This window comes from Melospiza georgiana, chromosome 20 (assembly GCF_028018845.1).
Source record: "Melospiza georgiana isolate bMelGeo1 chromosome 20, bMelGeo1.pri, whole genome shotgun sequence".
Classification (NCBI taxonomy): domain Eukaryota; kingdom Metazoa; phylum Chordata; class Aves; order Passeriformes; family Passerellidae; genus Melospiza; species Melospiza georgiana.
Window position 1 is genome coordinate 10,030,907 of NC_080449.1, and position 13,447 is coordinate 10,044,353.

A 13,447-nucleotide genomic window follows, 5' to 3' on the forward strand; every position below is an offset into this window, starting at 1 on the left:
GCAGGGGAAGAGCTCGTGGGCTGTGATAATTGCAGAGTTTATGCTCTGCAAGCCCAAAATCAAGGACGGTCCTGCCTGGGATGGGGCTGGGGGTGCAGCACTGGGCTCAGAGTTTCACCAGCTCAAATGTGGCATCAAATCCTCTCAAGGGATGGGAAAAGTTTCTCTTTTTCACTGCATCTGTGTGTGGGAACTCCAGTGAAACCCGATCAGGGATCAGGGGTACTCCTGGCTGAGCCTGGGCTGAGGGTGCAGCACTGGGCTCAGGGTTTCACCAGCACAAATGTGGCATCAAATCCTCTCAAGGGATGGGAAAAGTTTCTCTTTTTCACTTCATCTCTGTGTGGGGACCCCAGTGAAACCCTAAGCCCAGTGCTGCACCCCCAGCCCAGGCTCAGCCAAGATCCCAGAGTTTCACTGGAGTCCCCACAGAGAGATGCAGTGAAAACCAGAAATTTTTCCCATCCCTTGAGAGAATTTGGTGCCACATTTCGTGCTGGTGACGCTTCTCTCCCTGCTCTGCTGAATCAAACCTGTTTTTCCAAAGAGGGCTGGGCAGAGGCTCCTGTCTGAGTGCCCCAAGCAGCAGGAGCTGTTCTTGGGGTAACCCCAGAGCAGCCCTGCAGCCCCTGTGAGCAGGATGGGGACACAAACGTCCAGCTGGGTTTACCCAAACCACCAGGAATGTGTAGCTGAGTCACGGCTGTGTGCGAGTCAAGCTTCTCCTTTTTTAATTTATTATTATTTAGCCAAACTTTCAACAATTACCTTCCCATTTTGCAGTGCCCAAAGGAGGCTCTTCAGGCACCAGCTGCTCTGTCTGTGGGGTCACTCGTGTCTGTGCCTGGCCAGGAGAGGGCTCAGGACATGGGGACAGGGACTGGGGGATGCTGAGGCGTTCTTGACCCCTTTGCTGTAGTTTTGTTGCTTTTCTGGAGCTGCTGTGATTAAAGGAGGGACTCTGGGATGCTCTGAGCACCTCCAGCCCCTCTGAATTTTGGGGTTTCCCTGTGGTGATTCCTGGGCCTGCTGGTGTCTCCAACACCACCCCAGGCTGGAGCTGGGCTATGAGAATCCAGGGGAAGTGCCAGTGACAGGATTTATCAAGTGGAACATCTGAGGGCTGCCAGGCTGGCTCCAAGACAGGGATTAGGGGTTTTTGAGCTGCCACTTCATCCTGGAGCTGCACTGAACTCCTGCCTTTCTCTGCCTGGGTTTGGGGTTATGGAGCCAGGGAGTTTGGCAGGATAAACCTCAGTGATTCCAAATAATTGGGAAAATTTTACATTATCAGTGTTGACCCTGGGCCTGTGTTTATCCAGTTGAAATGCAGGAGTTTCCAAAATCCCGCAGGATTTTCTCCTAGGGATGCTGAATCTCAGAGTTTTGGGGTGATGCCCTAACCCGAGTCCAGTTAATGATCAGTGGGAGCCCTGAAGAATCCCAGGATTTAGGGAGCCAGTGCCAGATGAAGTCACTCTGATCCTCCTCTCCAGCTGGGTTTTTTTTTTATTTCATTGAACCACAACGATTCCTCTGAGTTCCTGAAGTTGATGTCATTGGAAGTGATGTGACATTTTTTTTGCAAGCATATAGAATAAGTGTTAAAAAATGCTCCAGAAAGAGCTTTTCCAGCCTTGTCTGGGAGCTGGCTGGGGAGTTGAGTTAAACTGGCTTTGATGGAACTTAATCCATAAAGCAAATGAGTCATCAGGCATAAATGGCTTTACCATAAATGTCAGGCAGATCCTTACTGGTCCTGACAGTTAGCACTTCCATCTGTCTGGTGGAGCAAATGAAACCCTCACAGCTCACAGTCCTGCTCAGAAATGTGCTGTCCTGCCTCTTCCTCTTCACCAAAAGTTTTAGGAATAAAGGCCAAAGTGGGATTTATCCCTTTTTTTAAACACTGCCTCTCCTAATCTATACAATTGTGGTTATTGGCAGGCAAAAAAATTGAATTTTTTTATTCTCCACTTGAAATTTTTTACTCTCCACTTGAATTTTTTTTTTTGTTAAGCCAGCAAAACACAACTGAGCTCAGCCTCTGGATGCTACCAAGTGCTGCAGTCACTGGAGAACTTCCTTGAGCCTTTTGACCAACTCATTGTCAGGCCAAAAAAGAACTTTACCCACTGTGTGGGTGGCTGGAGGACGCTGCTGGTGACTTCCACAAAGCAACACCAGAGTGTTTCCGTCTTGCTCCCTGCCTGAAATTACTCATTACTTGAAAACAAGTCTTTGATTTGGCTGCTCAGGCCTTTTAACCACTTTATTGGTGCATTTTTCAGTCGTCCCTCTTGGAAAACTGTCCCCACACAGAACTGTGCATGTGGATTAATGGGATCTTCGTTAGAGCTGCAAAAATCCAGCTGAGCATGGGATTTTGGGCTGGTCAGGCCTTCAAACCACTTTATTGGTGCATTTTTCAGTTGTCTCTTTTGGAAAACCCTGTCCCATGCAGATCTGTGTGCGTGGATTAACGGGATCTTTGTTAGCACTGCAAAAATCCAGCTGGGCAGGAGATTTTGGGCTGATTTGTGACCAAACCAGGGAAATAAACGGACACTTGAGGGTGGAATGGGAGCAGGGCTGGCTCCCCTTTGCCAGGCAGGATCCCTGGATCCCTGGGCACAGTTTATTAGCAGCAGCACACTGGAGAGGACACAAAAGGCCCCCGAACCTCCCAGCGTGGCTGGCTCCATTGAAAGTTGCTTTTTAAATCCCAGAAATGGGGCTCTCGACAGCAGAGCTTTGTGCGGCTTTTGTGAGGTGCAGATAGTGGGGCTTTTTATGGCAGCCTAAATTAGCCCCTTTCATTGTTTGCTGCTGAGGGATGAGGTCAATTGACTGGGAATCTGGCTAACAAGGTTTTTACTCCTGGCTGCTTTTTACAAGTGCGAGCACAGGGTATCCCCCAGTGCTGGGTGCTTGCTGGGAGTGAAACAAAGATGAATGGGCTGAGCTCTGCTCCTTCCCCCTGCCCTGAGCTGCTCAGCCTCTCTGCTGGGCCTTGGGTGCTCCCAGTTTGGGCTCTCAGTTGTCCCTAATTCGGTTCTCCTGGGTTTGAACTGGTTCAGCCTTGGTTCTCCTGGATTCTGAATCAATTCAGCCTCGGTTCTCCAGGGTTCTGCTTTAGTTCAGTCTTGGTTCTCCTGAATTTTGAATCAGTTCAGCCTTGGTTCTCCTGAGTTTTGCCTTAGTTCAGCCTTGGTTCTCCTGGGTTTTGCATTGGTTCTCCTGGGTTTTGGACTGGTTCAGCCTTGATTCTCCTGGGTTTTGCATTGTTTGAGCCTTGGTTCTCCTGCATTTTGCACTGGTTCAGCCTCGGTTCTCCTGGATTTTGAATCAGTTCAGTCTTGGTTCTCCCGAGTTTGAATTGGTTCAGCCTTGGTTCTCCTGGGTTTTGGACTGGTTCAGCCTTGATTCTCCTGGGTTTTGCATTGTTTGAGCCTTGGTTCTCCTGGGTTTGAATTGGTTCAGCCTTGGTTCTCTTGGGTTTTGCATTGGTTCTCCTGGGTTTTGGACTGGTTCAGCCTTGGTTTTCCTGCATTTTGCATGATTTGAGCCTTGGTTCTCCTGGATTTTTCGTTGTTCAGCCTTGGTTCTCCTGGGTTTGAATCAGTTCAGCCTCGGTTCTGCTGAGTTTTGCATTGGTTCTCCTGGGTTTTGCCTTGGTTCAGCCTTGGTTCTCCTGCATTTTTCAGGCTGGAACAAGGCAAGGATGAGCTCTGGGCAGGGTGATTGGGTTTGAAAAGGAGAGGGGAAGCAGCAGCCTGTGGAGCGTGGTGAGCTCTGACGGAGCCGTCTGATGCCTTTTCCTGGCGCTCCCCACGTCCCAGATTTATTCAGTTATGCACTGATTTCCCCAAGTTCCTGACCCAGAATGAGCAGGAAGCTTCCCCTGCTCAGCCTCCCCCTCTCACCCAGCACAAGCTGTGGGGCCCACGCTGTCCTTGGGTGTGTTGATCTTCAGTTTTCTGCAGGGATTTCAGGTGGTTTTTTTTCCATATTCTCCCAGGCTGAACATGCCCGAGCTACTGCAGGGAAGCAGGGTTGGGATCAAGGTTTGTTCCCCATGCATAGCTCAGGAGCTGCCATCAGCTGAGACTAAAAACAAACCCAGCTTTAGCAAATTCTCTTCTGCTTAACCTTTGGCACTGTGTTTAGCCAAGATGCCTTTCCTTGCTTTATCTGTTCCTTGAGGAAACGCAGCTCCAGCCCTGCTCACTTATGGGACGCAGCCTATCAGCTCCCCATGAGGTGTAAATCCAACCTTATCAGGGAGAAAAAGCTTTTTCAGCCTCCCCTGCCTCTTGGAGACAAGTCCCAGGTCTGCTTTGGGGCTGGTTTATTTCAGCTTATCCCAACAATGCCAGGCACTTCCCATGGAAAACTGGGAGCTTTAAGCACCTGAGGGAGAGGAGGGCCCAAGTGGCTTAGCTGAGGTGTCAGGGAGGTGCTGGGGGCAGAAATAGCAGCTGGAAGGGTTTTCACATCAGCCACAGATTGCCTTGTCTGGGTTGGGTATTCCCTGCTGGAGGGAATTCCAAAGGAACAGGTTTGGAGCTCTGGAGTGCCTTTGCAGACAGGGATGGTTTTATAATTTATGGCCTGAGTAACCCCATAACACCCCCAGGACCCCCAGCTCAGGGGGTCCTACCATGGCCCAATTTCCCCATGGGTCCCATGGGCAGGTGGTGGCCAGAGCTGCTTGGAAAAAGGAAATGTTCTACAAAAATAAAACATTTCAATCTTGGAGTATTTTATTTCCCCAATAATCTAAGCCCAGTTTTGGTGGTTACATTGTGAAAGAAAAAGCTGGAATAGTAATGGCAGGGCTGGATTTATATTAACGAAAAAAAAAAAAAAAAAAGGAAAGGGAAAGGGAAAGAAAGATGTTTCTTGTTTTAAAAATGGAAAATTGAAACCCACTTTGCAGACATTTCTGTTAATTTTGTAAAGGTTATTCGCTGGAAACAATGACTAATGAGCTTCAGTGAATGCTCTTTGAAGGGTGGCTGGGGTAGGTCTGAGAGGTGCCCAGATGTTCCTGAGCTGCTGCAGGGAGGGAAGTGACAACCTGGGAAGGGAGGAGGGAGCTCCAGGCAGCTCTGAGCTGCTCCTGCCCCAGTGGATCTCTGCCCAAAATGTGAACAGCATTCCCTTTTTTGGGGGGATACATCCATGATCCAGTCACACCAAGGCAGAATTGGCCCAAAATTTCAAAAATATCCTTTTCCACAGGGCTGTTTGCCAGTCTGGCCAGGCTCCCTTCGGAGCTTCTGGTTCCTATTACTGCCCAAATCATCCTCCCAGTTTTGCTGTAAGGCTCCTGCTTCTCCCCCTGATGCTTTAGCCATGTTTGTCTATTATTAAATAAGATTTTTTTTTCCCTCCCCTAATTAAAGTATCAGCTCTAAGCATCCAAGTAGTAAAGTCTTATGTAACTGTCTGCTGAATGAACTGGATTTTGGCACCGTGGCTGAGCAGCGTGGTGGCTCTTTAGGAAACTCCAGAGCAATTTCTGCTCTGACCTTCTGGCTGTGGCTGTGTCGGGCTTCAGGGAGCAGCTGCTCCATCAACCAGCCCTGGTGCCTAATGAGCTTCCTCTGCACCTGGGTTTTAGTACAAAAAAGCCTCCCTTTGGCTCTTTTCTGGGTTTATCAGATGCATTTCTAATCTCTGGCTGTGTCTGTTGTGGGTGGAACATTGAGGTAAGGAAAGATGCAAAAAAAAAAGGGGGTGATGTGAGACCAGCTGGTGGGGTGGGAGAAGCAGAGTAATCTTGAGGCCAAAAAGCAGCTTTTGGGGCTGGCCAGGGTGACTCTGCATGAGGTGTAAATCCAACCTTATCCTGGACAGGACCAGGTGGAAAGGAGTTGTTGTATTGCTGATTTGGGAGGGGGTATGAACACCTTTAGTTTTTGTTTTTATTTTTCCTGCACTTGGCTTTCTTGGGGCTGTCAGTGCTGTGGTACTGGGTGATTTGTCTTCTGGGGAGGTGGATTTGGGGCTGGGGATGAAGCACAGTGGGGTCACACCTTGTGAAGCAGCCCAAGAGAAGCAGCTGCTCCCTGGACATGGAGCTTTTCCCCTGGCTCATCCCAGGGGATGTGCCCATGTCAGGAAAATGGCATTTTGCTTTCCATTTCTTTGTGTTCCTGGCTCTGATTGCAGCCTCAGGCTGGTGTCTCCAGCAGCAGCAGCCATCCCTGACCCTCTGTGCTCCTCTCCCTGCAGGGTGACATCCAGCAGCTCCTGATCGTGGCGGACCCGCGGGCAGCCCTGGAGTACTGTGAGCACTACAGCCCCGACTGTGACACCGCCATCCCCGACTCCCCCCAGTCCCAGGACCCCAACCAGGATGAATACGTGAGTCTCTGGGGATGGTTTTGGGTGTAACCACCAATATTTGGGTTTATTTCAGCCTCTCAAACATGTGGCTCCTTCCTCCCGCTCAGCATCCCCACGACTCGTCTCCAACGTCCAAAACAGGGATTGTTTTTAGGATTTGCACGTTCTGGGTTTGGATCTTGGGAGTTTTCCTTCTTTCTGAGCTCCTTCCATTTCCAGAGACTGAAAGGAACATCCTTTTGGAGCTCAGAAACACAGGAGAGACAACGTGAGCCAAGTGTGGATTACTGACCTTCCCTGGCAGCTCCACTCCTGTCCAGACCAGCACCCGTTTCTAAATTTCCCGTTATGCTGTTGGACTTGTAAAAGGATTAAACAGTTCTTACTCAATATTCTGTGAAACAACAGGTGTTAAAGGAGGGAGAGCCATTTTTCCCCTGGATTTCCTTTTAATCTCATTTTGGCAGAAATGCTCCCAAGTCATCCCTAGGAGCTGCTGGGCCCAATAATTTTTGTATGATGGGTTCACCACAGGCCTTTTCCTTAAAAAAAGAAAAACAATAAAAAAGGCTGGCGGAGGGTGCATTTGTATGTTTGCTGCCCAATCAGAAATGCCTGGGTGTGGCTGAATTTAATGAGCATCACCTGAATTTTGCCCTTTTTAAAGAAGTCTCAGCTCGCTGCAGTTGCTGTCTGGCATCCTGACATCCTCTTGGGTTGATTTGCTTTCAGCTGAGCCCAGACCTGTAGGGTCAGGGAATCCCCACGAACCAGTAATGCCATCAGCCCTGCCAGTTTATCTTTGGGATTAAATTAATCCAGCACCTAAGCAGGGCTTTGGGATGCTCACGGCGAGGCACAGCCCCAGGCAAGCTCCGCCAGCGCTTCTGCAGAAACAATAAATAAGACAAATAAAACAGCACTTTGGTGGAAATCTGTGGCAGCAGGAAAATAAAACTCCTCTTTTGGAGCCAGCAGCCCAACAAGAGCTGGCTTGTCCCGAGGCTGTGTTGCTCCATGTAGGAACAACTCCTCCACACGCCGGCGGCCGCTGCCAGGGAGCGCAGGGCTGGCGAGGAGCGGGGCCGTGCCCGCCTGGAACCAGCCTTTGTTTGGGTTTGCTGCTGAAGAGCGAGTGGCTGACGCCTTGTGGGCAAGGCTGCAAGGATCTGCTCCTCCAAGGCCTCCAGCCTGCAGGCCTGGGGTGGCTGGAAAGTCACAGAGGTGTTGTGAGTGCAGAAATGGTGCTGGAGCGGCCGCGGGGCTCGAGGGCTTTCTGCTCCTCTCAAGGGGTCAGGTGTGGCAGGTCTGAGAAGTTTCAGCAATCCAAGGTTGAAAAAATATCGTAAAGTCACTGGTTTGGGTTGGAGGGATCTTAAAGCTTATCAGATTCCAACCCTTGCCAGGGCAGGGTCGCATTCCGTGGTCCCAGGTTGCTCCACGTCCAACCTGGCCTTGGACACCTCCAGGGATGGAGCAGCCCCAGCTGCTCGGGGTGACCCATTCCAGGGAGGAATTCCTCCCAGATATCCCACCTAAGCTCGCAGTGTGAAGCTGTGATGTCCACAGGAGCTGGCAGGGACACTCTGGGTGCTCCCCCCTCATTCCCTTCTTCTCCTCCTCTCCCTGCAGTACACGGACGGGGAGGGAGAAGGTGACACTTACTACTACGAGTACCCCTACTACGAGGACGTGGACGAAGCTGTCAAACCAGAAAGCCCCACCACCAAACCCAGCCCTCCTGAAGTGGCTGCTGGAGAGAAACCTGAAACCAAGCAGGTACTGAGGCAGGTCCTGGCAGGGGTGTGGGTGCTGAACCTTTGTGAGAGGGGAGGATGAGGCACAATGGTTTTGTTCCTCTGATTGTGGTGCTTTATTTCCCACATTTAACAGGATAATCCAGCTCCCACAGCGCCCCCTGAGAGAGGGAACCCCGGGAAGCAGGCCAAGGAGGATGGAGCAGTGGAGGATCCCCTGGTTGATGAGTACAACTACGAGACCATCAACGAGGAGTATTTTACTCCCATGCCCTATGAAGACATCAACTACAACGAGGAAATCGATCCCCAGGGTGGCCTCACTGAAAATGCAGTGGAAGCTGAGCTCCCCACGAGCACTGTCGTCACCTACAATGAGACTGATGTAATTTTAATTCATTAATTTTAAATTTTTTTTAATTAATTCTGCTGTTTCATAGACCTGGAAGCAAAGGAGACGGGAGCAGCCAGATGGTAAATCCATAAGTGGTTCAGGCATTTGCAGGGAGAGGAAGTTTCTTGGAAAATGTTTTCGCTCCACATTTTTCAGGGTGGGGAACGCAGATATTTAGAATTTTGTTAAGGATTATTCCCCTGGAAAAAGCTGCTCGTATTGACATCTGCATTTCCTCGGGTGAAGTGGTTGTCTGACAAAAAGAGAAATGAGGATTGCTGTTAAAATCTCAGTAAAAGCCTTTTATCCCAAAGTTATTAATATAAATCCTTAAAATGTTGATTTGCTGGAGAACATCAATATTTTTCATTTTGCCATTTCCACTGAAAAGCATTTTTATGTTTTTCAGTTTGTTTTGTTTCTTAAAAACAATTTCAACACTGGGACAAAGCCTTGATTCCAAAACTGCTGCATCCACCTGGAGTCAACTCCTTTATTGTGTGCATGGATCTGCTCAGAGCTGGGATCAGCCCAGGCCCCACAGCTTTTTCTGCTGGAAAATTGAACTTTTACCTCCCCACACTTCAATATCCTCCAGCTGAAATGCTGCACTCCAGACCCTCCTGTGCTTAGGATTTGCCCAGTTGTTGCTTTTCATGTTGATGCTGAAATAGGTGAATGTTGGTGAGACTGAGATGAATTTTTTAGGAGCTGTGGAGCTCACAGAGCAAGGAAATAATGGCATTAAATGGGCAAATCCTTCATTATCCAGGAGCAGCAGCATGGGAATCAAGGGTGGGATAATGTGGAATTGTTCTCTGAGCAACCTGCTCTGGTGGAAGATGTCCCTGCCCATGGCAAGGGTTTGGAGCTGGATGAGTTTTCAAGTTCTTCCAGCCCACACTATTCCATGTTTCTGTAATGCTTCCAATTCCCAGGAAAAGCTTAGGGGAGAGTTTCTCACGTGGAGATTTTATTTGTTGTGGGGCAGTCACAATTCAAGGCTGGCAAAAGAGACAGCAAAAGTTGGCCAGGATCCCTGGAGGTGGAAATTTGAGGGAAAAGGTGTCAGGGAAAGTGTTCAAGCAAAGATCTGAGCAGCTGGAACGGGGCAGGTGCAGATCCAAGGCCAGGAAGGGATCCAGTCCAGCCAAAATGTGCAGGAGGAGGTTGGAGAGCCCAAAATGATGCACAGGGAGAAAAGGAAAAGGCTCCAGGAATTGAGGGAGACAACAGGAGGGAACCCATGGATGGGAAAGTTTTCCGTTTCCTGGCCAAGAGCCAGAAATCTTTGGCCAAGCTTGGATTTCTAAGAGAGAGAAATAAAAGATTGGATAGAGGGGCCTTAAATAAAAAAGTGGGAGAAGAAAAGGCTTCAAGGGCCACTTTAGTTGTTAAGGAAAGGAAATAGAGGAGGAAAGCTCAGGCAGGGAACTGCCCCCTTATTCCAAATATCATCTTTCCATGCAAATAGACCTGAGGACCTCAATTAAAATATCAAACCAGACATTTCTGATATTCATTTCATGCAATTTGCTGTTATCCTCAAAGCCTTTGAGGCAGATGAGATTTTCTTTAGATTAGGTTTTAAGGTTTCAAAGTGCAAAACCAGGTGAAATATTTCAGCCAGGATAAAAGCAGGGGGGTGATAGCAACAGATCCATTTGAACCAGCCCAAATGAAAAATAATCCTGACTTTTCCAAGTTTTCTAATTAAATAATTGCCAAACTATAATTTCTGTCAAGGCTAGTTGGTGTTTGCAGAGGTAAGAGAAGGTGGGCTGGTGAGTACCTTAGTTCTAGGCTTAATCTTCATTTAAAACCTCCTGAATTTAGACCCAGATGTTCATGTTTATGAATCCTGAACAGTTTTGGCATAGAGAGAAGTCTGGAAGTTGTGATGACACTGAAGTGACTTTGAATCTGTAGTAGTGAGGAGCTATTTCTCTAGGAAGCACTGGAAAGAATTCAATTTCTGGACTATTTTGGTCATTACCTGGATAGGAAAGAAACCAAATAAACCTCAGCAGCACATGTTGTTCTTTGTAGGGCTGCTCAGAGCCAGGGGTGCCAAAGGACTGAGCCTGCCAGGTTGCTGGGAGAGCAGCAAGGAAATTCTGAGCCCTGTCTGGATGTCCTTGCTGTGCTCCGTGGCATCTGAAGGGATTCTGAGAGGATTCAGGGGTTGAGGCATCAGATTTGGAACAGCTTTCTGCTCCTTGGATGGGCCCAGGCGCAGATTGGATCCCAGACTAAACAAACAGGAGGCTCCCACAGAAGTGAACTGGGGTTTTTCCACATTTCCTGTGTAATTGGACACTGACAGTGACACATCCTGGGTTTGGTGTGCATCTGAAATCTGGGAACGGATGTGGGACTCCTTGGCCCTGATAATCCAGGGTCTCCAGCACCAGGGCTGGGAGAGATGAGGAGGATTTGGAGCCTGAAACTTCCATTACCTCTTCCTTCAGGCATTTGCAGTTTGCTCCTGACATGAGCTTTGTGCCGTGTTGTGTTTTCCTCACTCCAGTTTTTCTGCTCACAGTGTTTTACTGGGGATCAGTGGAGAAATCCCAGGGAAAGCCAGAGTGTGTATTTGACATGAAGCTTCTCCCATCTGTCTTCCTGCTGTTGGAGAAATCACTGGAGACTTAAAAATTCCAGAATTTAACTTTTCCCCAGGTTTTCCCCTTGTCAGTCTTATTAAAAAGCATCCTCATTTTGCAAAAATCACTCCCTTAATCTAACAACAATTAATATTCCAGCACGGAGAGAATTCCAGCCTGACCCATTGCTGCTCTTTCCTCTCCAGGCTGCTCAAGGAGGGGATGACCTGGATAAAGATTTCACTGAGGAAACCATAAAGGAATATGATGGGAATTATTATGACAGTTATTACGACCGGACAGCCTCTCCTGACATTGGCCCAGGCATGCCAGCCAACCAGGACACCATCTACGAAGGGGTGAGAGGCTCTCTGCTCCATCCAGCAACATTCCGCTTCAAAATGTTGGTCCTTCCATCATTTAGAGCAGAATTAGTGCAACAAAAAGGATTCACCCACCTATTTATAAAGTTATATTTAAACAAAGAGCAGCTGCCCTGGGTGTTTCCTGCAGGAAGCTCAGCAGGGTTGTGCCAGGATCTCCAGTTCCTGCTGGGATTGGTGATGATGGTGATGATGATGATGGCAATGTCCTCTCTGACTGTCTGGTTTGTGTTTTCCTGTGTCCCACAGATCGGTGGCCCCCGAGGTGAGAAGGGGCAGAAGGGGGAACCTGCCATCATTGAGCCGGTAAGGAACACCTGAGTTTGGGTATTTGTTGGTTTTATCCCCCTTGGAAAAAGGTTCAGACAATTTTTTTCTCATTGGAACAGCTGGGAGGAAAACTCCCCATGAAAGAATTCCCTGTTCATTGAATCTAAACCACTGCAATTATATAATTTTATTTTAAAGCTTCAAGGAGTGACCTAAATCGTGGAGGAAATGCAAGAATTCCCATGAAATCTCTCGTTTAGCAAAACAAAACCTGGGACTGGAGTGTTGAGCAGGGGCAGCTCTCATCCCTCAGGAGTTTGGGGGCATCCAGGTTGTATCCTGCCCTGAACTCCCAGCTTGGGGCTGCCTTTAATTGTGCCTCCAATGGGAATAATTTTATCCCTGTGGGAATAAAAGGGATATAAAATAAATCCCTGCAGCACAAAGCTGTGGAGAGGTTTGCTCCTGCACCAGCTCCACAGTCCCACTGTGTGTGGGACCCTTTTCCTTTGTATTTCTCGCCTGATTTTGAGGTTGATTTTCTTTCTAAAGAACAATTCCAAGCTGTCTGTGCCCTCTGCATTCTGCCAAAGCTATGGGTGCCCAACACAGCACCCCAAGGTGGGGAAGGAGCCTCGTGGTGGGGCTGGCTCAGGCGTTCCTGTGAGCAGAGCAAGAAGCTCTTGGTAAATTCCCGTTTTTTCTCCTCTCTGCATGCCAGGATGCCCAGGTGCCCCATTCCTGCCCCTCCCAGGCTGGAACTGGGGATCAGCTCCTCACACCCACCTGCCCCATCCCTGTCCCTGTGGGCTGAGCTCCTGCTGGCTGCACACCCGCAGCTCAATTAACCTCATTTTCCTTGGCAGGGGGCCAGCACAGCACTTCCCGTCATCCTCAGGCCATTATTTCCCTTTTAATTTTTCCTCCTTTTCCTCTTTCACCTGAAATTTCTGCAGGTGCTGGGGCGCAGTAGCGTGGCTTCAAAACTCTAATTTAACCCCCTTCCAAAAACATTTCTGACCTTTCCTTCCTCCTCTTCCTTTCTGGGTCTCTCACTCTGCAAACAAAAGGAGGAGCCAGCGATTTCCTTATCAGAGGGGTGGGAAGGGGGGCACCCAGACCCCACAAAGATGATGGCACAAACCCAGCCTGAAAAGCTACAAAGCGAACAAAATAGTTAAGTTTAATCATCCAGAAAGAATTTGGCCGCCTTTGCTATTTCAAAACACTGGAGCATGGATGGCTTTTGCCAGAAAGTAAACAAGACCAAATGCTGCCTTCTCTCTCTCCGTGCAGCTCCTCTTGAGCAGGGAAATTCGGATTTGCTGCGCTCTTTAGCTCATTTTTTTTTTTTTCCCATTTTTTGATGGGAGCTGCAGGAGAAGGGAAATAAAACCCAAGCACAGAGTTGGATTCTGGTGGATTTTTACTCCTTGCCTTTCGAACCCAGCTGTCCTTCAATCCTTGCTCTGTGCTGACACTTGCTGGAGGCAGCGGGGCAGGGCAGGAGGGATGGAGAGGAGGGATGCAGGGATCCCAAATGTCCCAGCTGTGGGGTCACCAGGCTGCTGGTGCCTCGTCAGAGCTCTCTGTCCTTTTGGGGGGACCCCGGTGCTCCCCTTTAGGGAGGGTTTGCTGAGCGCTTCTGAATTGCAGCAGGATTTCAGGCTGGTTTAGGGA

At 48.9% G+C, this 13,447-nt stretch overlaps 1 protein-coding gene across 2 annotated transcripts in view; it reads left to right on the top strand.

The window, feature by feature from the left end:
• COL5A1 (collagen type V alpha 1 chain) overlaps window positions 1-13,447 on the top strand; it is a 129,222-nt gene that overhangs the window by 49,804 nt on the left and 65,971 nt on the right. For both annotated transcript variants that reach the window (XM_058037998.1, XM_058037999.1), the window contains exons 5-9: window positions 6,244-6,375; window positions 7,990-8,136; window positions 8,251-8,499; window positions 11,321-11,473; window positions 11,747-11,803. In XM_058037998.1, coding sequence (XP_057893981.1) covers window positions 6,244-6,375; window positions 7,990-8,136; window positions 8,251-8,499; window positions 11,321-11,473; window positions 11,747-11,803 — 738 coding nt within the window. The remainder of the gene's footprint in view (window positions 1-6,243; window positions 6,376-7,989; window positions 8,137-8,250; window positions 8,500-11,320; window positions 11,474-11,746; window positions 11,804-13,447) is intronic.